At 62.3% G+C, this 25,646-nt stretch overlaps 1 protein-coding gene across 3 annotated transcripts in view; it reads left to right on the forward strand.

Annotated features, from left to right (window-relative positions):
- The window catches only part of BCL2L1 (BCL2 like 1), a 28,562-nt gene extending 4,723 nt beyond the window's left edge, over positions 1-23,839 (forward strand). For 2 of the 3 annotated variants that reach the window (XM_054173404.1, XM_054173405.1), the window contains exon 3: positions 23,613-23,839. In XM_054173404.1, the coding sequence (XP_054029379.1) occupies positions 23,613-23,750 (138 nt within the window). In that variant the 3' untranslated portion in view covers positions 23,751-23,839. The remainder of the gene's footprint in view (positions 1-23,612) is intronic. The other variant, XM_054173406.1, reaches the window with a different exon arrangement.
- The last annotated feature ends 1,807 nt before the right edge of the window (positions 23,840-25,646 follow it).

Genomic DNA, 25,646 nt, shown 5'->3' on the forward strand with positions numbered 1-25,646 from the left:
TCACAGGGGTGCTGGAATTCCAGGAATGCAGCCGGCCTGGGGCTCTGCCCGGGCGGGGCTGCAGGGGCAGGGAGCTGCCTGGCGGTGGGGATCCGGCGGCCGGCTCAGCCGGGCTCCCGCTTGCCCCTCCTCAGCTCTCTTCCTCCTGCAGATAACCCCTGGCCAAACGCCGAGTTCCTTCTCCCCACCACCTCCTCCTCCCTCTCCCCCTGCCTTTGGCTTTTAAAGCCACAGCTTAGGCTGGGAAGTGAGCGCTCAAATGGAGGAGGTTTGGGAGCCGGGGTGGCTGTTGCTGTTGGTGACGGATCGGGCTGTATCCTGGAGACCCAGGCCGTAATGCAGGCTGATTCTGTCGGGGTGTGTTGTTGGAAATCAACTCTCTGGGGGATTTAGATTAAATCACTGGTGGAAAATCACTGCTCCCTGCTTGTGGGGAATGAAATAACCTCCCTCCCTCCCTCCCTCCCTCAGCTTCCCCTCCCCACCCCCTCAGCCAGCAGGGATCAGGCTCTTCCATTATTATTATCTGTTATGGGGGGGGGGGGGGTGGTTGGGGGTTGTTTTTTATCCATGTCTGTCTCCAAATGAATTGTTTGGAGCAAATATTTGTTCAGGAAGGGTCAGGACTCTGCCTGGCTCTGACCCACCCAGCAGCTCTGCCTTTGAAGGCCGCCGGTGGCTGGGGTTCCCACCCAAGGAGCTGCCTGGCTCTCCTCTCCTTCTAGCCTTGAACAGGGCTTCAAACTTCCTCGCTCAGGCCGTGCTGGCAGCTGAGGGGGAGGCAGGCAGCATGGTGAAGGCCATAGTTGGGGGGGGGAGGGGGAAGAAATCCAGCCTGCCAGCCACCCGAAACAAAAAGGGTCTGGCTGCTGCCAGCCTGTGGTAAAGCCCAAGCTGGAGCTTGTTGGATGTCTTAGCTGCATCCCCAGGAGTGTGGTGGAGAGAGGGGATTCTGCCCCTCTGCTCTGCTGAGACACCCCCCCCCCTGCAGTGCTGGGGCCAGCCCTGGAGTCCTGAGCACAGGAGGGACAGGGACCTGGTGGAGCAGGGCCAGAGGAGGCCACAGCAGTGCTGGCAGCCCTCTGCTGCGAGCCAGGCTGAGAGAGTTGGCCTTGGGCAGCCTGGAAAAGGCTCCAGGTGGCCTTGCAGTGCTCAAAGAGGCTGAGCAGGAAGCTGGGGACAGGCTTCTGAGCAGGGCCTGTTGGGACAGGCCAAGGGGAGATGGTTTGAACTCAAAGAGAGAGATTGAGGCTGGAGAGAAGAGAGAAACGTTTGGTGCTGAGGGTGGGGAGAGAGAAGAGAGAAATGTTTGGTGCTGAGGGTGGGGAGAGCCTGGCCCAGGCTGCCCAGAGAGCTGGGAGCTGCCCCATGCCTGGCACCACTGCAGCTCAGGTTGCCTGGGGCTGGGAGCAGCCTGCTCTGGTTGGGGCTGTCCCTGCTGGCTGCAGGGGGTTGGACTGGGTGACATTTAAAGGTCCCTTCCAGCCCAAGCCATTCAGTGATTGTTAAAGCTGCTGGCCTACAGCCAGCTGTCCCTCAGGAAGAAAGTGCCAGCAGCCTGCCCTGGCCGTGCCAGAGCCATCCCTCTCCTGCCACCCTCTGCCCAGGGAGCTCCCTTGGGCGCCTCGCAGCCGCTCCAGCCCGGCCCCTGCGAACAAAGGCTGTCCCCGGGGGTGCAGCAGGCAGGCCCTGCTGGGTCCTGGCGGCTCTGCCTGGCAGGGAGCAGGGTGGGCTGTGTCCCGGGGAGCTGCAGCCCTTCTCTTCCTGGCAAGCCCCTCGGGCAGGGGGCAGGAGCGCGGCGGGCAGGGAGCCGCTTCCTTCCCTGCCGCCGCAACAAAGGCGAGCGTGGGCTGGCTGCGGGGGGCAGGCCGCCCTTGGGGGGGCCTGGGGGGGCTGCTGCCCGCTGGGCTTGCAGCAGTTTTCTTGAGAAACCCTTCCTTGAGGAAGGAGGAAACGGTAGAGGTGGCTCTGCAGCGCCGGCATGGGTGGATTTGGTCACGTTTCCTGGCCCTGCTTTGCTTTGCCCCCTCCCCCCCCCCCCCCCGGGCTCTCTGCAGCCTGGCACTGAGCAAACCGATGGGAGCAACCCCTGGGGGGCATCTGCTGAGCAGGCAGGAGCAAGCTGCTGCCTCAGGGAGCCAGCAGAGCCGCAGAGGAGGCTCTCCCGGGGCGGTCGTTCTGGCCAGGAGCAGCTCCTGTTAGCCACGAAGTTCAAACCCTGAGCCCTGGGAGTGGTGGAGGGGGGAGAAATCTGGGGAGTGAGAGTGTGGGAAGAGGGGTGGGGGAAGCACAGGGGAGAGCCTGGCAGGCAGAGCTGCAGTGACCCTGCTTAATCTGCTGGAGAGAGGGAAGTGAGCAGCGGCTCCTGCCTGGCCCCGGCCCTCCGCTGCCTGACAGCTGCCTCCAGGCTGAGCTTCCAGGCTGCTCCCTGCACAGGGAGGCCAGGGGCTGCCTCTTTGGAGGGTGTGAGGTGGGGACCAGCGCTAGGAGGCTGTGGCAGGCCAGGACTGGAGGCAGAGAGCACCTTTGTCACCAGCTGAACCCCAGCAGGCTGGGCTGGGCTGCAGGCTGGATTGCTTCCCACGTGGGCTCCGTGCTGGGCTGTGGCTGTTGTGTTGCTCTGCAGTGGGCTGGGAGCTTGTGGTTGTGTTTGGGGGAAACCCTTTGAAGATGGCAGTGTTAGCAGCCTCATTTCCCAGCTTTTTAACGATTTCTTTCTCTTTTTTGTCTATTTTTTCCCCCCCCTTTTTTTTGTCATGAATGATAGGAAGTGACTCAGCCTGTGTCATATGACAGAGCACAGCTGGGATTGCATCCCAGCTCAGCCTCCAACCTTCTCAATGGTTTCAGGTTGAGAGCTCAGACCAGCTCTCAGCTGCTTTCTGGCCTCCTGCCATCACCTGGGTGCCCTGCACAAACCTGCCCTGCCACCACCACCACCACCACCTCAGCCAGCTGATCCCAGGTGCCCCACAACCCTTACACCTTCCCACCCTGAGTGTTTGGAGCAGCATGAGCTAAGCTCAGGTTTGAATTCTGCTGCTGGCATGGCCTGAGGCTCAGAGTGGAAGAGGCTGAGCTTTGGCAGAGCTCTGAGTGTTGTCACACTCAGCTGTGCTGCTCTCAATCCCCTTGGAGATGGCAGCCACTGGTTTCACTTGCTGGCCCCACTCTGTGCTGCCCTGGTGAGGACACATCTGGAGTACTGGGTCCAGTTCTGGGCTCCCCAGGTCAGGAGAGATAGGGAACAGCTGGAGAGAGTCCAGGGGAGGCTGGGAAGCTGCTGAGGGGCCTGGAGCAGCTCTGGGAGCAGCAGAGGCTGAGAGCCCTGGGGCTGAGAGCCTGCAGAAGAGCAGCCCCAGAGGGGACCTCAGCAATGCTCAGCAAGAGCTGAAGGAGCTGTGGGGGGCAAGAGGCTGGGGCCAGGCTCTGCTCAGTGCTGCCCAGGGACAGCACAAGGAGCAATGGGCACAGAGTGGCAGCCAGGAGGTTCCATGAGGAGAAAGTTGTTTGGTGTGAGGGAGCAGAGCCCTGGAGCAGGCTGCCCAGAGAGGTTGTGGAGTCTCCTGGTGTGCAGAGCTTCCAACCCCCCCTGGGCACTGTGCTCCTGGGCAGGCTGCTGTGGGAGCCCTGCTGGAGCAGAGGTTGGGCTGGGAGAGCTCCAGAGGTCCCTTCCAACCTCTCCCTGCTGGGCTTGGGGGGTTCTGTGAGCTGGATGGAGGAGCAGGCTGTGAGTAGCCAAGGTTGCCCACTGCTGTTTGGAGAGGGATCCCAGCCAGTGGCCTGGGCAGCCTCCCTGGGCTGTCTCCATCCACTCTGCTCTGTGATTGCTTTGCAGTGTGGATCCCTTGGAGCTGGGATGCTGTCCCTGCTGGCAGCACCTGCCTGGGGGGACAAAAATCTCCTGCTGCCCCCTGGGGCCCCTCTTGCCCCTTCACAGGGTGTCCCTCCCCAGCCCTGGGAGCCACTGGCAGGGTCTGGGCTCAGGTTGTCCTGCCTGGTGCAGCCATCCCAGGCAGCTGTGCCCTGAGTGCTGGCTGCAGAGCCAGGCTCAGCCTGCAGCTCCCTGGCAGCTCTGCCTGCGACCTGGGAGGCTTTGCTGCAGTGCTCTCCAGGAAATGCCTTTGGAATGACTTCCACTGCAGCTTCCTGCCCGCCCCAGCAGCATTCCTGCTGCTAGCCCAGCTCCATTCCAGCCCAGCCAGGCTTGCCTTCTCACCCCATTTGCTGGTTCTCCTTCCTTGGGGCCCTGCCTCCCTTCCCCTGCCTCCCATCCCCTGCCTCCCATCCCCTGCCTCCCATCCCCTGCCTCCCATCCCCTGCCTCCCATCCCCTGCCTCCCATCCCCTGCCTCCCATCCCCTGCCTCCCATCCCCTGCCTCCCATCCCCTGCCTCCCATCCCCTGCCTCCCATCCCCTGCCTCCCATCCCCTGCCTCCATCCCCTGCCTCCCATCCCCTGCCTCCCTTCCCCTGCCTCCCTTCCCCTGCCTCCCTTCCCCTGCCTCCCATCCCCTGCCTCCCATCCCCTGCTGCCTGTGTGAGGTGCAGCCCCATAACATTCCTGCTCTCTGTGATGAGAGCAGGCTCTGGGAATGGAAAGCTCCTGCCTGTGGCTCAGAGCAACCCACTTAACCCTGTGGTCTTGCAGCAGAAGGGGATAAGGTTTCCTTCCCTCCCAGGGGAGCCCCTGGGAGCTGCACTCAGATTCCTGGAGCACTCTGAGGCTTCTTTAATTCAAAGAGTTGTTTTAAAAAAAAACAAAAAAAGGACTTGTGAAATAATTAACAAACTGATAGGGGGGAAAAAAAACCCAAAACAAAGCCCAAACCACTCAGCCCTCAGCACAGCACAGACAGGGACCTGCTGGAGCAGGGCCAGAGGAGGCCACAGCAGTGCTGGGAGCCCTCTGCTGTGAGCCAGGCTGAGAGAGTTGGCCTTGGGCAGCCTGGAGAAGGCTCCAGGGAGACCTCCTGGTGGCCTTGCAGTGCTCAGAGGCTGAGCAGGAAGCTGGGGACAGGCTTCTGAGCAGGGCCTGTTGGGACAGGACAAGGGGAGATGGTTTGGACCCCAAGAGGCAGATTGAGAGTGAAGAGAGAAATGTTTGCCACTGAGGGTGGGGAGAGCCTGGCCCAGGCTGCCCAGAGAGCTGGGAGCTGCCCCATGCCTGGCACCACTGCAGCTCAGGCTGTGTGGGGCTGGGAGCAGCCTGCTGTGGTTGGGGCTGTCCCTGGGGGCTGCAGGGGCTTGGACTGGATGAGCTTTAGATGTCCCTTCCCCCCCAAACCTGCTGCTCTGTGCCCACAGCTGCTCTCTCTGCTCCTCCTGCCCCTCTCTGAAGCAGGGTCCCCCAAAGCCCTGCCTGTGGCCTCTCCCTTTGCAGCAGGAGGAGGCCTTGTGCTGTCTTTGCCCCTCTGGAAGCTGCAGCTTCCTCTGGTGGCCAGGCTGCTGTGCCTGTTTTCCATGGAGCTGCTGGGTGGTTGATGTTCAGGATCCCCTCCTGGGAGCAGGGTTGTGCCTGTGTCCCACCCTGGGGACAGGCTGAGTGGTGACACCAGGCTTCCAGGCTTCTCCCCTTTGATTCTCCCCAAGCTGCTGACAGCTGGGAGCAGAGCCCCACTGTGACACTACAAGGAGCAGCTCTCAGCAGCTCCTTCCCCAGGAGCTGTGATGCCAGAGAACTCCCAGAGGGAGCTGAGGGAAGGGAAGGGATGGAGGAAGGTGGTGGGAAGGCTGCAGACCTGCTGGACTTGGAGGTGGAGGATGAATGGAGCCTCATGAAGCTCAACCAGGGCAAGTGTAGGGTCCTGCCCCCAGGGAGAAATAACCCCCTGCAGGTTGGGGGTTGGGGACTGACCTGCTGGAAAGCAGCTCCAAGGAGAAGGACCTGGGGGTGCTGGTGAACAAGTTCCCCAGGAGCCAGCAATGTGTGAGGCCAATGGTGTCCTGGGGGCATGAAGAAGAGCACAGCCAGCAGGGCAAGGCAGGTTCTCTGCCTCTGTGCTGCCCTAGGGAGCTGACATCTGGGGTCTTGGGTCCAGTTCTGGGCTCCCCAGGTCAAGAGGGACAGGGAACTGCTGGAGAGAGTCCAGGGGAGGCTCCAAAGCTGCTGAGGGGCCTGGAGCAGCTCTGAGGAGCAAAGGCTGAGAGCCCTGGAGGAGAGCAGCCCCAGAGGGGAGCTAAAGGAGCTGTGGGGGGCAAGAGGCTGGGGCCAGGCTCTGCTCAGTGGTGCCCAGGGACAGCACAAGGAGCAATGGGCACAGAGTGGCAGCCAGGAGGTTCCATGAGGAGAAAGTTGTTTGGTGTGAGGGAGCAGAGCCCTGGAGCAGGCTGCCCAGAGAGGTTGTGGAGTCTCCTGGTGTGGAGAGCTTCCAACCCCCCCTGGGCACTGTGCCCCTGGGCAGGCTGCTGTGGGTGCTGGGCTGGAGCAGGGGTTGGACTGGGTGAGCCCCAGAGGTCCCTTCCAAGCCCTCCATGCTGGGCCTGGGGGATTCTGTAACAGGGACTTCTGCTGTGGGACCAGCAAGGGGCTGAGGGCAGCTGCTCTCTGCCCACTGGTGACCCTGCTAGCAGGGCACAGCGCCAGAGGCAGGATGAAGCTGTGCTTGGTGGCCCTGCCCTGGGTGTCAGGAAGGCAGCCACCTTCCCCTCCTCCCCCTGCTGCCTGGGATGTCACCTTTAGAGCCATTGTTTGGAGTGACTAAAGATTAACTGCAGGCTCTGGAGGCATCAAAGGCAAGCGGTGTCCCTCCGTGCCAGGGCACTCCTTGGTTCCTGCCCTGGCCTTGGACAAGGGGAAACCCAACTCCTCCTCCCCCTCCCCACCTGGGAGGATGTGCTGAGGGCTGTCTGGGGGCAGTGCTCTCTGAAGTCCCACTCTGAACCGTCCTTGGGATGCCAAGGGCTTAACTCAGGGCATTGAAGGGTTGGAGCAGGTCCAGAGGAGGGCAGCCAAGCTGGGGAAGGGTCTGGAGAGCAGGGCTGGGGAGGAGCAGCTGAGGGAGCTGGGGGTGTGCAGCCTGGAGGAGGCTGGGGGGAGACCCTGAGGCTCTCTGCAACTCCCTGAGAGGAGGCTGGAGCCAGCTGGGGTTGGGCTCTGCTCCCAAGGAACAAGGGACAGGACAAGAGAGGATGGCCCCAGGAGAGGTTCAGGTTGGCCATGAGGAACAATTTCTTGCCCTTGAGGGCTGTCCAGGCCTGGCCCAGGCTGCCCAGGGCAGTGGTGCAGTCCCCATCCCTGGAGGGGTTTCAAAGCCTTGGAGCTGTGGTGCTGAGGGCCGTGGGGTGGTGGTGCCCTGGCAGTGCTGGGCTGGGGGCTGCACTCCATGATCTCACAGTCCCCCAAAGCCATTCTGGGCTGGGGGCTGCACTCCATGATCTCACAGCCCCCCAAAGCCATTCTGGGCTGGGGGCTGCACTCCATGATCTCAAAGCCCCCCAAAGCCATTCTGGGCTGGGGGCTGCACTCCATGATCTCACAGCCCCCCAGAGCCACTCTGGGCTGGGGGCTGCACTCCATGATCTCACAGCCCCCCAGAGCCATTCTGGGCTGGGGGCTGCACTCCATGATCTCAAAGCCTCCCAAAGCCACTCTGGGCTGGGGGCTGCACTCCATGATCTCACAGCCCCCCCCAAAGCCATTCTGGGCTGGGGGCTGCACTCCATGATCTCACAGCCCCCCAGAGCCATTCTGGGCTGGGGGCTGCACCCCATGATCTCACAGCCCCCCAAAGCCACTCTGGGCTGGGGGCTGCACCCCATGATCTCACAGCCCCCCAGAGCCATTCTGGGCTGGGGGCTGCACTCCATGATCTCACAGCCCCCCAGAGCCATTCTGGGCTGGGGGCTGCACTCCATGATCTCACAGCCCCCCAAAGCCATTCTGGGCTGGGGGCTGCACTCCATGATCTCACAGCCCCCCAGAGCCATTCTGGGCTGGGGGCTGCACTCCATGATCTCACAGCCCCCCAGAGCCACTCTGGGCTGGGGGCTGCACTCCATGATCTCACAGCCCTCCCAAAGCCATTCTGGGCTGGGGGCTGCACTCCATGATCTCACAGCCCCCCAGAGCCACTCTGGGCTGGGGGCTGCACTCCATGATCTCACAGCCCCCCAGAGCCACTCTGGGCTGGGGGCTGCACTCCATGATCTCACAGCCCCCCAGAGCCATTCTGGGCTGGGGGCTGCACCCCATGATCTCACAGCCCCCCAGAGCCATTCTGTCCCTCTCCAGTTCCCTGCCCCCAGCGCTCTGCAGTCGCAGGCTGCTGGGCTCGGGGCCGCTCGGCCTCCAGGCTCCCAAAGCTCCCTCCCCAGCCAGGCAGTTGCAGGCTGTGCTTCCCCCGGGGAGCTCTGCTGGTGCCCAGCAGGTTGGGGCCGTGCGGAGGAGGCTTCCTCCCTGGCAGAGCAGGGGGCAGAGGCTGCTGGCAGCCGTTGGCAGATGGCTGCAGCTGCCTCCCCAGCAGCAGGTGTGGGTTTCAGGGGGCTGCCCCTGGGGCTGGAGGGGGCTGAGCCACCAGCACCACTCGCAGGCTGGGGAGCTGTGACCTACTTGTGCTGCTGCAGCGCTGCTCTCTGCGTGGATTTCTTCCTTTCATTTTGTCTTTTCCCCTGTCCTTCTAACATCCTTTTTAGGCTGGTTTGGGGGTTTTTGCTTTGCTTTGGTGTCCTGTTTTGGGATGGGCTTTGGGGCTTGGCTTTGGGGGCTTAGGGTTTGGGGGCTGTGTTTTTGGGGCTTTGCTTTTGGAAGGTCGTTTTTGGGGCTTAGTTTTTGGGGGGTTTAGCTTTGGGGCTTAGTTTTTGGGGCTTAGTTTTTGGGGCTTAGTTTTTGGGGCTTAGGTTTTGGGGCTTAGGTTTTGGGGGTTAGTTTTGGGGCTTTGGTTTTGGGGCTTTGGTTTTGGGGGTTAGGTTTTGGGGCTTTGGTTTTGGGGCTTAGTTTTGGGGCCTTGTTTTTGGGGTTTCATTTTTGGGGCTTTGGTTTTGGGGGTTTAGTTTTTGGGGGTTTAGTTTTTGGGGGTTTAGGTTTTGGGGTTTAGTTTTTGGGGGCTTAGGTTTTGGGGCTTAGTTTTGGGGTTTAGTTTTTGGGGGCTTAGGTTTTGGGGCTTAGTTTTGGGGCTTAGTTTTGGGGCTTAGTTTTGGGGTTTAGTTTTGGGGTTTAGTTTTGGGGTTTAGTTTTGGGGTTTAGTTTTTGGGGGCTTAGGTTTTGGGGCTTAGTTTTGGGGCTTTGGTTTTGGGGCTTAGTTTTGGGGCCTTGTTTTTGGGGTTTCATTTTTGAGGCTTTGGTTTTGGGGGTTTAGTTTTTGGGGGTTTAGTTTTTGGGGGTTAGTTTTTGGGGGTTTAGGTTTTGGGGTTTAGGTTTTGGGGATTAGTTTTGGAGGTTTAGGTTTTGGGGTTTAGTTTTTGGGGGTTAGTTTTGGAGGTTTAGGTTTTGGGGTTTAGGTTTTGGGGGCTTAGGTTTTGGGGCTTAGCTTTTGAGGGTTAGGTTTTGGGGCTTAGTTTTTGGGGGTTAGTTTTGGAGGTTTAGGTTTTGGAGTTTAGTTTTTGGGGGGTTAGTTTTTGGGGGCTTAGGTTTTGGGGCTTAGGTTTTGAGGCTTAGGTTTTGGGGCTTAGTTTTGGGGCTTTGGTTTTGGGGCTTAGTTTTGGGGCCTTGTTTTTGGGGTTTCATTTTTGAGGCTTTGTTTTTGGGGGTTTAGTTTTTGGGGGTTAGTTTTTGGGGGTTTAGGTTTTGGGGGCTTAGTTTTTGGGGGCTTAGGTTTTGGGGCTTAGGTTTTGGGGCTTAGTTTTTGGGGGTTAGTTTTTGGGGGTTAGTTTTTGGGGATTAGTTTTTGGGGGTTAGTTTTGGAGGTTTAGGTTTTGGGGTTTAGTTTTTGGGGGTTAGTTTTGGAGGTTTAGGTTTGGGGGCTTAGGTTTTGGGGCTTAGCTTTTGAGGCTTAGTTTTTGGGGCTTAGTTTTTGGGGCTTAGTTTTTGGGGGTTAGTTTTTGGGGTTTAGTTTTTGGTGGTTTAGTTTTGGGGTTTAGTTTTTGGGGCTTAGGTTTTGGGGGGTGGGTCTTGGGGCTTAGGTTTTGGGGGGTGGGTCTTGGGGCTTTGGTTTTGGGGTTTAGTTTTGGGGGCTTTGGTTTTGGGGCCTTGTTTTTGGGGCTTCATTTTTGGGGCTTTGCTTTGGGGTTTTAGTTTTTGGGGCTTAGTTTTTGGTGGTTTGTTTTTAGGGCTCAGGTTTTGGGGGTTTAGTTTTTGGGGCTTTGCTTTTGGAAGGTTGTTTTTGGGGGTTTAGTTTTTGGGGGTTTAGTTTTTGGGGGTTTAGGTTTTGGGGTTTAGTTTTTGGGGGCTTAGGTTTTGGGGCTTAGGTTTTGGGGGTTAGGTTTTGGGGGGTTGTTTTGGGGGCTTTGGCTTTGGGGCCTTGTTTTGGGGGTTTCATTTTTGGGGCTTTGCTTTTGGGGTTTAGTTTTTGGGGTTTAGTTTTTGGGGGTTAGGTTTTGGGGGTTAGGTTTTGGGGGTTTAGTTTTGGAGGGTTGTTTTAGGGGGGTTAGTTTTGGGTGGCTTAGTTTGGGGGCTTAGTTTTTGGGGCTTAGTTTTCGGGGGTTTGGTTTGGGGGCTTTGGTTTTGGAGGTTTATTATTGGGGTTTAGTTCTTGGGGGTTTAGTTCTTGGGGCTTTGTTTTTGGGGCTTTGGTTTTGGGGGTTAGGTTTTGGAGGTTTATTTTGGGGGTTTAGTTTTGGGGGGGTTAGATTTGGGGCTTTGGTTTTGGAGGTTTGTTTTGGGGGGGTTGCTTTTGGAGGTTGTTTCTGGGGCTTTGGTTTTGGGTTTTGTTTTGGGGGGGGTTATATTTTGGGGCTTTGGTTTTGAGGTTTGGTTTTTGGGGCCTTGTTTTGGGAGCTTTGGTTTTGGGGTTTTGCTTTAGGGGCTTTGCTTTTGGAGCTTTGCTTTTGGGGGTTTAGGTTTTGGGGGTTTAGTTTTTGGAGGTTTATTTTGGGGGCTTTGTTTTTGAGGTTTGTTTTGGGGGCTTTGCTTTTTGGGGCTTTGCTTTTGGAGGTTTACTTTTTGGGCTTTGCTTTGGGAGGTTTATTTTTGGGGCTCTGTTTTTGAGGTTTGCTTTTGGAGGGTTTTTGGGGGGGGTGTTTTGTTTTCTTTTTGCTTCTTTTCTCCTCATGTTTCATTGAGTTAGGAAAAGGGGGGGAAAGGAGGGAAAAAAAACCAACCCAACCAACCCCAAAGCATCAGAGGAGGGCTGAGCAGTGCTGGGGAGGACTTGCCTGCAGCAGCAGAGCTCCAGCTGCCTGTGTCTTCTCCTGGCCACGTGCTCACGTGGAGCAGCCCAGTGCTGCTGTCTCTCAGGATCCTCTTTAATGGGAAACCCAAGTGCACTGCTGCCTGCCTGCAGGGTAGAGAGGGAGGGGAGGAAGGAAGGAAGGAAGGAAGGAAGAAGGATTCAGAAGCCTTCAGCAGAGAGGAGGCCGTGGGGACTGTGTGGGAGCGCTGGGCTGGAAGTGGTTTGCCTGCCTGCCTGCCCCCCCTGCTGCTGGGAGCAGGGTGAGCACAGAAAGCTTGGAGCAAGGGGATCCTGGGGGTGCCCTGCAGCCTGGCCTTCTGTGGGCATGGGGTCGTGGAGCTGGGAGCCCACAGTGGTGGAACTGGAGAGCTGTGGTCACAGAATCGTGGAGTCATGGAGCTGTGGTCCTGGAATCATGGAGCCATAGAGCTGTGATCACAGGATCATGGATCTATGGTCCTAGAATCATAGAGTCATGGAGCTGTGATCCTGGAATCATGGAATCATGGATCTGTGGTCCTGGAATCATGGAGTCATGGAGCTGTGATCCTGGAATCATGGAGCTGTGGTCCTAGAATCATGGAATCCTAGGTCTGTGATCCTGGAATCATGGAATCATGGATTTATGGTCCTAGAATCATGGAATCATGGATCTGTGATCCTGGAATCATGGAATCCTAGGTCTGTGATCACAGGATCATGGATCTGTGGTCCTAGAATCATGGAGTCATAAAGCTGTGATCCTGGAATCATGGAATCACAGGTCTGTGAGCCCAGAATCATGGATCTGTGGTCCTAGAATCCTGGAAGCATAGGTCTATGATCACAGAGTCATGGATCTGTGGTCCACAACTTGTTTTGGTCCAGCAGAGACCCCAGCTGCAGGCAGTGCTGCAGGTGTGGCCTGAGCAGAGTGGGACAGTGACTCCTTCATGGCTGCTGGTGGTGCAGCACAGCATCCTGCTGGCTCTCTCTGCCCCTGCAGCACGCTCAGGAGGCTTGGGGCTGCTTCCTCACCCCACCACCACTTGCCCCTGCCTTCCCTCAGTGTGCAGAGGGAGGGGACTGGGCTGTACCTGCCAGGAGGGAAGTGGCAGGGGGCTGTGTGGTTGCCCTAGGGAGAGCTGCTTGATTTTAGCCTCCTTCCTGCTCCAGCTTCTGCTGCAGCTCTGGCTGCAGGCACAGCTTCTGAGTTAAGTAGATCCAATTAGTAGCTGGCTTCTGGCAGCAGCATCCTGCTCAGGGAGATGAGCCCTGGAGATGAGAAGCCTCCAGTGGGAGCAGGGCTGGGCTCAGCCTGAGCTGGGCTTGGTGCTGTGGGGCTGGGCTCAGCCTGAGCTGGGCTTGGTGCTGTGGGGCTGGGCTCAGCCTGAGCTGGGCTTGGTGCTGTGGGGCTGGGCTCAGCCTGAGCTGGGCTTGGTGCTGTGGGGCTGGGCTCAGCCTGAGCTGGGCTTGGTGCTGTGGGGCTGGGCTCAGCCTGAGCTGGGCTTGGTGCTGTGGGGCTGGGCTCAGCCTGAGCTGGGCTTGGTGCTGTGGGGCTGGGCTCAGCCTGAGCTGGGCTTGGTGCTGTGGGGCTGGGCTCAGCCTGAGCTGGGAGGTTGGTGTGAGGCTGATGTTAGCCTCTTCCAAGTACCTAACAACAGGATAAGAGGAAATGGCCTCAAGCTGCACCAGGGGAGGTTCAGGTTGGATATTAGGAAGAATTTCTGTCCTGCAGGAGTGGTCAGGGCCTGGCACAGGCTGCACCTCCACAGGGAGGTGGTGGAGTCCCCATCCCTGGAGGGGCTCAAGAAACAAGTGGATGAGGCACTCCAGGAGGTGGTTTAGTGGTCATGGAGGTGTTGGGTGGAAGGTTGGATGTGATGACCTCAGAGGGACCCAGAGCTCCCCAGCTCACAGCCCTGCTCCTGAGCTCAGGGGGAAACTGAGGCAGTTGTGTTGTTTGTGCTCCCCCTGGCCAAGAGCAAAGAGCAGGCAGGAGCTCCTGCCCCTGCTGCAGCCAGCCAGCTGCTTGCTGAAGTCAAACACTCCAAACCTTGACAGCCTGGCAGCAGGCAGAGCTTTGAGCAGGAGATGGGCAAGGGGCTGATGGGCAGAGCTGGGCAGGAGCCTCTCTGTTGGGGGTGGCACTGTGCACCCAGGAGGCACAAGTGGAAATGGCCTCCAGTTGTTCCAAGGGAGGTTTAGGTTGGACATGAGGAACAATTTCTCCCCCTTGAGGGTTACCCAGGCCTGGCCCAGGCTGCCCAGGGCAGTCCCTGCACATCCTCCACGGCCAGGGCTTTGCAAGCTCCTCCATCCCATCCTACCACAGCTCACCAGGGCTTTAAGCTTCCCAGGGAGCTAATAGCTTTGATTAGAGCTACTGACCTCATTTAGAGGCTTCCAGTGCAGCAGGCAGTGATCATTTCATGCACCAAGAGGGCTGGAGGAGCCCAGGGCAGAGCCCAAGGTCTCCTCTCTGTGCTGTGCTGCATCAGCTGCTGGCTGCTTCGTCCCCTCCAGTCAGAGGAGGACTTTGCTGCCAGGGACTTGGTGGCCCTGAGCCATTTGAGATTTCATGTGGGCTAACAGGAAGTGAAAACAGAATGAGGACATCTTCCTCCTCTTCCTGCTCCTCCACCCTTTCCCCTTTTTTCCTCATTCAAGTGGCATGTAAGAGCTCCTGCAGCCTCCTGAGCCTCAGCTGGGGCTGAGCTGGGAGGTGGGGAGGGCTTGGCTGCAGCTCCTCTGGGCTGCTGGAGGATCCATGGCTGGAGGTGGGAGGCCTGGGTGTCCTTTCCCCCTCAGCTGGGGACTGTCCTTGCAGCCAGCCTCGCTGCCTTGAGTGCTGTTGCCTGCAGGGAGGGTTTGAGGCAAGGCTCCTGGTGCAGCTGAGGGGCAGGGAGAGCTGCTGGCATCCCATGGCTCAGCCCCTGGCTAAGCTGAGAACCACAGGATGCTTGGAGAAGACCTTCAAGGGTGTTGAGTCCAACCCCTAACCCAGGGCACCACTAAGCTGTGGCCTTCAGCCCCACAGCTTTCAAACCCCTCCAGGGATGGAGACTCCAGGCCTGGACAACCCTCAAGGGGGAGAAATTGTTCCTCATGCCCATGAGACTCGTGCTCCAGACCCTTCCCCAGCTTCACTGCCCTTCTCTGGACATGCTTCAGCTCCTCAATGTCCTTCTTGGAGTGAGGGACCCAAACCTGAGCCCAGGATCCAGCTGTGGCCTCCCCAGTGCCCAGCACAGAGGCACCATCCCTGCCCTGCTCCTGCTGCCCACAGCATTGCTGATCCAGGCCAGGCTGCTGGTGGCCTTCTTGGCCACCTGGGCACCCCCTGGCTCCTCCTCAGCTGCTGTCAACCAAGCCCCCAAGGTCCTTTCCCACCAGGCACTCTGCCCCCCAGGCTGGAGCATCCATGGGGTTGTTGTGCCCCAAGTGCAGGCCCCAGCCCTTGGCCTGCTTGAACCTCAGCCCAGTGAGCTCAACCCACTGCTCCAGCCTGGCCAGGACCCTCTGCAGATCCTCCCTGGCCTCCAGCAGAGCAGCACTGCCAGCCAGGCTGGTGCCACCTGCAGCGTGGCTGGGGGCAGGAGGCTGCAGGGCACATCCCCTGGGTGCAGCTTTGCCCAGGGTTGCACAAGGGCAGGGCTGCAGAGGAGCTGAGAGGCCTGGGACAGGCAGCAGTGCCAAGGTGAAACTGAGGCTTTGCTCAGCCTCCCAGGGCCTGGGGAGGGCCTGCAGGAGAGCTGGGGAGGGACTTTTGACAAGGGCTTGGAGGGACAGCGTGAGAGGCAATGGCTCTGAGCTGGAAGAGGGCAGGCTGAGGCTGCAGATGAGGAAGGAATTCTTCCCAGGAAGGGTGGGGAGAGACTGGCACAGGTTGCCCAGGGAGGCTGTGGCTGCCTCCTCCCTCGGCATCATAGAACCACAGAATTGTTTGGGCTGGGAGGGACCTGAAGGATCATCCAGATCCAGCCCCCCTGCCATGGGCAGGGACACCTCCACCCTGGCCTTAGAACCCTCCAGGGCTGAAGCCTGGATGAGCAGCATGGTTCAGTGTCCCTGCCCAGGGCAGGGGACTTGGAACCAGACGATCTTAAAGGTCTCTTCCAACCCAGCCCCTGCCGTGAGCCTCTGAAGCCGCCAGGGTGGGCAGCAGCGAATGGAAAGGTGACAGCAGGAGCCTCCCCCTGCCCCCCCAGCCAGCCCCTCGCACAAAGGCTCAGACACCATCTGTCTGCTGGGGCAGAGAGAGACCACCCTCTCCCCTCACACTGCTCCTCTTAATGCCCTGTGGCAAACAATCCCCTGCCCAGCAGGTGCTAATCCCTCCCCTGTGTGCTCTGCTCTGTGCCTCCTCCTCCTCCTCCTCCCCTGCCAGCCAACCCCCCCCCCCGGCTCCAGCACCTTCAGGAGCTCTCAGCCTGCGTGCTTGAGGGAGAAGCTCCTGATGAAAGATGGATGCAAGTGGATTAGTCATCCCCACCCTCCCCAGCCCTAGCAGGCAGCGATGTCTCAGCACATTGCTGGCGTGGAGAGAGAGCAAGAGAGCAGCTCCCAGCCCTGCCTCCCGTGCTGCAGCCTCCCGGGGCAGGGGCAGGGACCAGGGGGGTCGCAGCTGTCACCAGAGCCCCTTTCATCTGCTTGGGAAAGGCTGGAACGGTGCTGCACGGCGTGGGGCTAGCGCAGGACCCCTGGAGCCGGGGATGGAACCAGTCTGACAGGAGGCTGCCGCGGGGAGGGCTGGGGCTGGAGCGTGCCAGCCAGGGCCTGGCTCTGCGCAGGAGGGAGCTGGCTCTGGCCTGCCTGGGGGTGAAGCCCCACAGGCTTCTTGGGCTGAGGTCCCAGGACCAGGTGCCCACCGCCCCATGGCTGGGTCACATCACCCCATGGCTCACTCTCATCCCCCCATGGGTCACTCCCACCACCTCGCAGTTCACTCCCACCACCCCATGGCTCACTCTCACTACTCCATGGCTCACTCTCACCACCCCATGGCTGGGTCACATCACCCCATGGCTCACTCTCACAGCTCACTCCCACCACCCCATGGCTCACTCACCACCCCATGGCTCACTCTCACCACCCCACAGCTCACTCCCACCACCCCACAGTTCACTCTCACCCCCCCATGGCTCACTCTCACCACCCCATGGTTCATTCTCACCCCACCATGGCTCACTCACCCCGCCATGGCTCACTCCCACCACCTCGCAGTTCACTCCCACCACCCCATGGCTCACTTTCACCACCCCATGGCTGGGTCCCACCACCCCACTGCTCCCTCCCACCACCCCACAGTTCACTCTCACCACCCCATGGCTGGGTCCCACCACCCCACTGCTCACTCTCACTACCCCATGGCTCACTCTCACCACCCCATGGCTGGGTCCCACCACCCCGTGGCTCACTCCCACACCCCCCCAGCTTGTGCCTTGGGTGGCCAAGAGGAGAGGAAGGAGGGGAGGTGCTCGCTGAACGAGCCCTGTGGAGTTGATGGCTCCCTCCCTTGGGTTTCTTTGGCAGCAGAGCCCTGGAGCTTGGGCGAGGGCAGCCCCCCCCCGAGCCCCCCGAAGCAGCCCAGCAGCACCTCAGCACCTGCTGGCAGGCCAGGGGAGGCGGTGGAGCCGGTGGCATTCCCTGCCATTGTCATGGAGATCAGCAGCTGCTTCCCTGGAGGTCACCATTTGCATAACAGTTTCGAGCTGCGTCCCCGGAGCCTTTGCACCTGCGGCTGCGCCGTCCCCGGAGCCCCCTGCCCCTCCCCGAGCCAGCCCGGGGTGCTGAGGGCACCGGCGGGGTGAAGCTGAGCAGCTGGAGGAGCTCTGAGCCCCCTGCCTCGGGTGGCAGCTTGCCTTGGCTTCCCCAGGCAGGGGCACCTTGTCCCCCGGTCCCCGTCCCGTCAGCTGTGCTGCGGGGCCGGGGCTGCAGACAGGGCTGGGGGTGGTGGGGAAAGGGGGCTACAGGAAGGGTGTCAAGTAATGATAGGGCTGGGGGGGATGGAGCCAGACTGGAAGTGGGGAGACTCAGATTGGCTGTGAGGAAGGAGTTGTTGGCCAGGAGGGTGGTGAGAGCCTGGCACAGGCTGCCCAGGGAGGTGGTGGAAGCCTCATCCTGGAGGTGTTTGCAGCCAGGCTGGAGGTGGCTGTGAGCAACCTGCTGTGGTGTGAGGTGTCCCTGCCCATGGCAGGGGGCTGGGGCTGGCTGAGCCCTGAGGTCCCTTCCAGCCCTGACACTTCTGTGGCTCTGTGAGGGCAGAGGGAAACCTTCCAGGAGGTCTCTTCCACTCCCCCAGCACTCAGGAACCCCTAGGGCTGCTGGTGCAGGATCCCTGGCAGCAGCCTCTGGGGGGTTCTGATGTTTTCTTTGCTTCTGCAAGATCTCAGCTGCCTTCCCCCCAGCCCCTCCCCACGGCTGCTCGCCCAGGTTCCCATATGGCAGTCCCCCGTGGTGAGCTGGCAGCCCGGAGGGGCTCAGGGAGCAGGTTGTCAGCTCCGGGCTTTGTTGTGGGCTGCCCTGAGCTGCCGGCGCCGCCTTTCTTGCCTCCGTCCTCGGCACAAAAAAGCCCTTCCCAGCATCTCATTAAGCGAGGCCTGGCCCTGCAGATGACTGCCCCTGGCCCCGGGGTGGTGTTGGACCTCTCGGCCGCAGCGCAGCTGGAGCTGCCTGGAAGGTGCGACGTGGACAGAGCCTCGCTTGCCCTGCGAGCCCTGCCGCTCCCCCTGCCTGGGGACACTGCACCAGGCAGGAGGGCTGGGAGAGCGTTCTGTGTGTGCTGAGCTGGTTGCTTGGGGGTCTCAGGGCTGTGCTGGGTGGGCTTAGGGGTGTGGGCAAGCTCTGCTGCCCCTCCTGCGGTCGGAGGCGTTGTGTCCGAGGGCCACTGGTACGCCAGGAGTGGTCCTGGTGGAGCCTGGCTCCTCTCTGCTGGTTTTCAGAGCTTCCAGAGACCTCCAACCCTTCACCTTCCAGCCTGAGGGAAGCTTTGAGCACCCAAGCTCTGCCCTCCCCAGCAGCCTTCCCCCCCCCTGCCCTTTCCGCTCACAGGAGACCAGCTGGGGATCCATGGCCCACATCTGCTTCCTTCACCTGCCCTGGTGGCTGGGTGGCTCTGAATCCTCTTTCCCCAAGGGCTGAGGCTGATCTTGAAAGAGGAAGCTGCTCTGCTGCACTCTCCTTGAATGGGATCTGCTGCCTGGCCCCCCTCCCCCTGGGCTGCCCTGCTGAATGAAACCAGCAGCAGCCCCAAGCTGGAGCTTCCCCTTCCTGTTTCCAGACCTCCTGCCTGCCTGCCCTGCTCTCCCACCTGGGACAGAGCACTCTGGGTCAGAGCTGCTCCTCTCCTCCCTCTCCCTGTGGGCCCTGAGTCATCTCTGGGCCCTGAGGTGGCTGCTGCCTCCCCCCTGACGGTGCACTTGGGACCACTGTGAGCCTTTGGCACTGCAGAGCCTGCCTGTCCCAGCCCTGGGGGTGGGGGCTGGAGAGCCAGGTCCTCACTGCAGCCACAAGCTGGAGACTGAATCCCACTTCTGGAGAGCACCACATGGGAGAGCACCTAAGGAATCTCCACATGGGAGAGCACCTCCCTGTGAGGACAGACTGAGGGAGCTGGGGCTGTTCAGTCTGGAGAAGAGAAGGCTCTGAGGAGACCTCATTGTGGCCTCCCAGCATCTGCAGGGGGCTCCAAGCAGGCTGGGGAGGGACTGCTCAGGCTCTCAGGCAGTGATAGGAGCAGGGGGAAGGGACTGAAGCTGGAGGTGAGGAGATTCAGGCTGGAGGGGAGGAGGAAGTTCTTCCCCATGAGAGTGGTGAAGCCCTGGCATGGGCTGTGCAGGGAGGTGGTTGGGGCCCCAGCCCTGGAGGTGTTTGCAGCCAGGCTGGCTGAGGCTCTGGCCAGGCTGATCTGGTGTGGGGGGTCCCTGCCCATGGCAGGGGGCTGGGACTGGCTGAGCCTTGGGGTCCCCTCCAGCCCTGACTGCTTCTGTGGTTGTGTCTGCTGCAGGCAGCTGAGGCAGGCTGCAGGGCAGTCCCCACCCCAGCAGCCAGTGCTGGTTTAGGCTGCAGCCAGAAGCCAGCAGCTCCTTCCCCAGCACCTGGGGGGGTGAGGAGAAGCAAGGGCAGGGTCCTGTCATCAGCACAGCCTCACTGCTTCCTCCCGGCCTGCCCCGGAGCATCCTCCCGGTGCCGGGCGGGGAAGGGAAGGGCATGTGAGGGCTGCTGGCTGGGGGAACAGCCTGGCCTGGCCTCTGGCCTCTGGCCTCTCTGGGGTGGAAGGAGGCCAGGGAGAGGGCTGTTGAGACATGACTGTGCTGTTGCTGCCCTGGTCCTGTGATTGCCTCAGGAATGCCAAATATTTCCTCTCAGATAAAGGTGCCTGGGGGAGGCCAGAAATATCTGGACGAGTCTGGGCAAGCCTGAGAGCCCAAGCACCAGGCCAGGGAGGGCAGGATGGGTGCTGGGGGTGCTGGGCTTCAGGTGCAGAGCAGCCAAGCGCCCTCCCTCTCCCTTCTTCCCCGCCCCAATCCCCAAGCAGCAGTGTGGGAACCGAGCAGGCTGCTGTGCCCTGCCCTCCAGCCCAGCAGGGAGGAGGAGGAGGAGGAGGAGGAGGAGGATGCCCTCCCCCTCCCCCTCATCTGGGATCACCGTTCCCAAGGGCCACATCTGGGAGTGCCAGCCTCAGGGGGACACATCTGGGGTGGCCATTCCCAAGGGCCACATCTGGGACTGCCAGCCCCAGGGGGACACATCTGGGGTGGCCATTCCCAAGGGACACATCTGGGAGTGCCAGCCCCAGGGGGACACATCTGGGGTGGCCATTCCCCAAGGGCCACATCTGGGAGTGCCAGCCCCAGGGGGACACATCTGGGGTGGCCATTCCCCAAGGGCCACATCTGGGAGTGCCAGCCCCAGGGGGACACATCTGGGGTGGCCATTCCCCAAGGGCCACATCTGGGCTCCTCGTTCCCGGGGGACACATCTGGGCTGGTGGTGGTACAGGGGCTGAGCTGGGGCAGCTGCAGGGGGTGTGGTGGGGGTCTCAGGGCTCAGCCCCTCAGCTGCTGGCTGCTCTGGGCGGGGGGCAGGCTGAGGAGGGGTCTGGGCCTGGCTGTGCCCCGGCTGTGGCAGCCGATAGCTGCGGCGGCCCCGGGCGCCGTTATCTGTGGGGCAGCAAACACTTCCTCTTCTCAGAAGCAGCAGCTCCAACCCAGGCTTCTTGGAAGAGCCTTGGCCCCAGCCTGGTGGCACAAAGCAGCAGGCTGCCAGCTGAGCCTCAGCTGCCAGCTCTGCCCAGCTGCCTCCCCCCCGGGTCTCGTCCTGGAAGCCCTCTCCCCGGTGCCCGCCCTGCAGGGAGGTCCTTCCCCCCCGCCGTGGGGCTGTGCCCTCCCTGGTGGGGCTGTGCCCTGCCTGGTGGGGCTGTGGAGGGCTCCTGCTGGGGCCCTGTCCCTGCTGCCTGTGAGCCTCCCTCCTGCCCCTCCCTGCCCCAGGGAGGCTGTGCCAGCTGGCAGGCCCCGTGGGAAGGGAGCTGCCCTCGGCTCTGTTTGGGTGGCAGGAGCCATGGGGACGGTTGGCACATCCCTGGGGAGGGCTCTGAGTGGGGTGGCAGCAGTGCTGTGCCCCAGGGTGAGCTGGCAGAACCGCTGCTGCCCCAGGGCCAGGGGCTGCTGGTGCCAGCTCCCCGGCCAGGGGGTGTGGAAGGAAGCTGGGGGTGCCAGGGGGGGCTGGAGGCAGTTTGGTAGGAGGCAGAGAAGAGCTGTGGTGGGACAGAGGTGGGTGCTGAGGGGCACAGCTGGCCGGGGGGGGTGGGTCAGCTGTCTGATCTTGGGGGGGGGTCTGATCAATGCTGATCAATGTTTAAAGGCTGGGGGGCAAGAGGCTGGGGCCAGGCTCTGCCCAGTGGTGCCCAGGGACAGCACAAGGAGCAATGGGCACAGAGTGGCAGCCAGGAGGTTCCATGAGGAGAAAGTTGTTTGGTGTGAGGGAGCAGAGCCCTGGAGCAGGCTGCCCAGAGAGGTTGTGGAGTCTCCTGGTGTGCAGAGCTTCCAACCCCCCCTGGGCACTGTGCCCCTGGGCAGGCTGCTGTGGGAGCCCTGCTGGAGCAGGGCTTGAGCTGGGAGAGCTCCAGAGGTCCCTTCCAGCCCCTCCATGCTGGGATTCTGCTCCCACACAGGAAAGAAGCCTGTGCCCAAGGAACAGCCCAGTTCCTTGGGTGCCACTGTGCCCATCTGCTGCCCACCTTCCTGTGCAAAGCTCTGGGTGAGCCTGGTGTGTGCCCAGGGGAGGAGATGCCCTGCAAGCTGTGACCAGGCTGGGGCAGTTTTGGGGCAGCCAGGGGGACTGGCACCACGTTTGCACGAGCAAGGGAAAGGCAGCAGCCCCAAGAGCCTGTGGATGCCAGGCACCATCTGGGCACTGAGGCCTCCCAGGCCGTGCAGCAGTGGGCACAGGCACTGGCAGGCCGGGGGGGGGCAGCCTGCAGGCAGGGGTGGCACTGCCTGTGCCCCCAGGGGAGTGCCACAGCCTCAGCCAGGCCGGGGGGGGCAGCCTGCAGGCAGGGATGGCACTGCCTGTGCCCCCAGAGAGTGCCACAGCCTCAGCCAGGCCGGGGGGGGGGCAGCCTGCAGGCAGGGGTGGCACTGCCTGTGCCCCCAGGGAGTGCCACAGCCACAGCCAGGCCGGGGGGGGGCAGCCTGCAGGCAGGGGTGGCACTGCCTGTGCCCCCAGAGAGTGCCACAGCCTCAGCCAGGCCGGGGGGGGGGCAGCCTGCAGGCAGGGGTGGCACTGCCTGTGCCCCCAGGGAGTGCCACAGCCTCAGCCAGGCCAGGGGGGGCAGCCTGCAGGCAGGGGTGGCACTGCCTGTGCCCCCAGGGGAGTGCCACAGCCTCAGCCAGGCCAGGGGGGGCAGCCTGCAGGCAGGGGTGGCACTGCCTGTGCCCCCAGGGAGTGCCACAGCCAGGCCGGGGGGGGGCAGCCTGCAGGCAGGGGTGGCACTGCCTGTGCCCCCAGGGAGTGCCACAGCCTCAGCCAGGCTTATCTCTGCCCTCCCAGAGCAGCCCAGTTACTGGAACTGCCTTCCCTTACCAGGAACCTGGGGGGGCCTTGCTGGTCAGAGGGCCTGGAGGTGCCCCCACAGCAGCTGCAGGGCACCCCAGAGCTCCCAGCTGCCCCCAGCCCTGCTGGGCCCTGGTAACCCTGGGAGCCCTCCCTGCCCAGCCTGGCCTGGGGACCCCAGCAGCTGTCCCCGAGGCGCCCGGGCCGGGCTGGCACCGTGCCCCTGGGCGCTGCAGGGGCACAGGGCTCTCGGGGAGCGTGGGTTTGGAAGCAGTTCAGCTCTGGGGAGCCCTCTCTGCCCTCCCCTCCCAGGCTGCAGGCCGTGGCCATCCCTGCCCGGCGCTGCCACACGTCCCCCCCGGGCGCAGGGCGGCTGGGCCGCGCCGGGCAGGAGTGACCACATTCCTGTCCAGCCCTCAGGCCTGGCCCTGCTCTCCTGACCCCCAGCAGCAGCCAGCAGCTGACTCAGGGGCTCTGCCTGCAGCTCAGGGGCTGGGAGTGCTGGGTCCTGCCGGGAGGAGGGGCAGGTGTGGGCCCCACCTTGGGTGGCAAAGCAGCACGGGGGGTGCCCGGGGTGGGCTCCTGCTCCCCCAGCAGTGGGCTGGAGCCCAGCCCTGCTCTGCTGCAGTGCTGCCTGTCCCCTGCACTGCTCCTCACAGAGCTCCTGCCCTGCCTGGGCTTCTCCTGGCAGCTCCTCCCTGGCAGCTCCTGCCCTCATGACTGGTGCTGTGCTCCCCCCAGCACCCTCTGGGTGTGATTCAGGGCCAGGAGGCACAAGGCATCTGCCACCCAGCTTCCAGAGGAACTCCTTTTGGCTGGGAGAGACCCTTCTGACCCTGGAGCCCAGGCCTGACCCCAGCACTGCCAGGGCACCACCAGCCCATGGCCCTCAGCACCACAGCTCCACAGCTCTGAAAGCCCTGCAGGGATGGGCACTGCCCTGGGCAGCCTGGGCCAGGCCTTGGCAGCCCTCAAGGGGCAGAAATTGTTCCTCATGTCCCCCCCTAAACCTCCCCTGGGGCAGCTTGAGGCCATCTCCCCTTGCCCTGTCACTTGTCCCTTGGATGTGGGAGAAGACCCCAAGCCCCTCCTGCCTCCAGCCTCCTTTCAGGGAGCTGTAGGTCTCCCCTCAGCCTCCTTCTCTCCAGCTCCCTCAGCTGCTCCTCAGAAGTTCTCCAGACCCTTCCCCAGCTTGGTTGCCCTGCTCTGGAGCTGCTCCAAGCCCCCCGAAGCGAGAGGCCCCGAGGCTGAGGCTCGGAGTTGCGCTGCAGCCCTGGCAGCCCCCCGCTGACTGCTTCCTCTCTCGCCCCAGGAGCGCTTTGTGGACCTCTACGGGAACGATGCTGCTGCCGAGGTGCGCAAGGGGCAGGAGACCTTCAACAAGTGGCTCCTGACCGGCGCCACGGTGGCCGGGGTCCTCCTGCTGGGATCTCTGCTGAGCCGCAAGTGACCCTCGGCCGCGGCCCCCTGCCGTCCCCGGGACGCCTTCACCGCCACATCCACTACACTCCGCTCCCGAGCACCGGCACCGAGGGGCGGGGGGGGCCCCGGGGGGGGGGGGGGGGGGGGGCGCGGAGCAGCCCCTTCCCACCGCCTCCCCTGCTGCTCCCTGCAGCTTCTCCCCGGTTGCCTCCAGCTCCTTTGATCGTAGCCCGTCTGTACCTCCCCTCCCCTTGTGTTTGAGAGGCGCTGAGACCACCGCAGCACTTCAGCCCCCGGCCCCCAGCGCGGGGGAGGGCCCGGCGGGGGCGCTGGGAGGTGGGGAGGGGGCGTTCAGGAGGTGTCCCGGCCCCGCAGGGTCCTCTAGATCACTTTGAAGAGAATAAAACAGACTTATTTTTGCATGTGTGAGTGCGTGCGTGTGTGTAGCTGTGGCACTAAGATAAGGTGTGTGTCCCCCCCCCCGCCCCTAAAAGCCAGAGCGAGGGTCCAGCTCCCTCCCCCCAACCCTCCCCACCCCCTCCCCAGCCTGCTCAGGTCCCCTGCAGCCCAAGCCGGGACGGTGCAGGCTGCTGGCTGGGATGGAGCCTGCCAGCAGCATCCCCATCCCGTCCCTGCCTCCTCCGGCCCGAGCTGATCCCTGTGGTGTGGGGGCAAAGAGGCAGAGGCTGGGGGCACCCTTCCGGTGCCCTCCCCCTTGCCCTTTATGCCCAGGGAGCAGCTGCTGGGGGCTGGGAGCGGAAGGGGAGGAGGATGGGCAGGCCCAGGGCAGTGCCCGGGCTGGAGGGACCCTCCCCCTCCTCTTCCTCGGAATGTAGATTGCTGTGGGGCGCTGGGTGCCCTCCCCCCACCCCCCAGTGCCTGCAGGCGAGGGGAGGGGGCACGCTTTGCCCTGGCACGGGGCGGGGGGGGGGGCTCTGCAGAGAGCCTGGGCAAGGAGCAGAGCTGGGGAGGGGTCGAGGCAGAGCTGCTGCCCAGCACCAGGCTGGCAGAGCCCTGGCGGCAGCAGCCCCACCGTGGGGGGACAGCAGCCCAGGGGAGAGGGGAGCGAGGGGTGGCACCGGCTGGGTGCCATCCCTGCCCCCTCCCCCCCCCCCCCCCTCCAGAGAGCCCCTCTAGGGAGAGCAGGAGCTGCTGCCCACACCTCTGCCAGCCCCTGTAGCACAGGCAGGGCCCTGCCCCGCGGCGTGGCTGTGACGGGTGCATGCGGTGACAGTGACAGAGGTGACACAGGAGCCTGGCATCCCCCCCTTGCCCACCCCCCGCGCTGCTCCTGCTGCCACCAGGGCAGGGAAGCTGCAGGCTTTGGGCTGAAATGAGCTTTGAGAACCCCCCCTGCCCCCTCCAGAGCCTGCCCGGGGCAGGGCCAGCTGTGCCCGCAGGCTCACCCAGCCGTGCCCACCCCACCCCCCCCCCGGTGCCCATCTGGCCGTGCCCACCCCGTGCCCGCTCTGCTGCCCCTCCCCCGTGGTTTTTAACCCCTCTGTGAATACTCTGAACGCTATTTTTGTTATCTTGTCTGTCCCTATTTATGTCTGGGGCCCTGCTCCTGCGCAGGCCAGGGTGGGATGAAAGGAGGGGAGGCTGAACCGGAAGGCTCCAAAGCTTTTCGGGGGTGGGGGGTGGGGATATGGGGGGGGGGGGCGCTGAGGGGGGGGTCCCACCTGGTCACTGAGCACGGACTGGCTGCTCCCAAGGGGTCCTGCTCGATGGGGGGGGGGGGGGGGGGGGGGGTTAGCAGTAGCCCCTTGAGCGCTTCGGGTCGCAGGTGCAGGTGAACCAACAAATAAACTTCTCCATGGAGCTGCTGCTGTGCTGTGCCTCTGTGGGGGGCTGGGGGGCACGGGGGGGGGCATGAAAGGGGAGGGGTGGAGGAATAGGTGGGTAGAGGGAGGGGTGGGGGAAA

Source organism: Dryobates pubescens, chromosome 26 (assembly GCF_014839835.1).
Source record: "Dryobates pubescens isolate bDryPub1 chromosome 26, bDryPub1.pri, whole genome shotgun sequence".
NCBI classification, from domain to species: Eukaryota; Metazoa; Chordata; class Aves; order Piciformes; family Picidae; genus Dryobates; species Dryobates pubescens.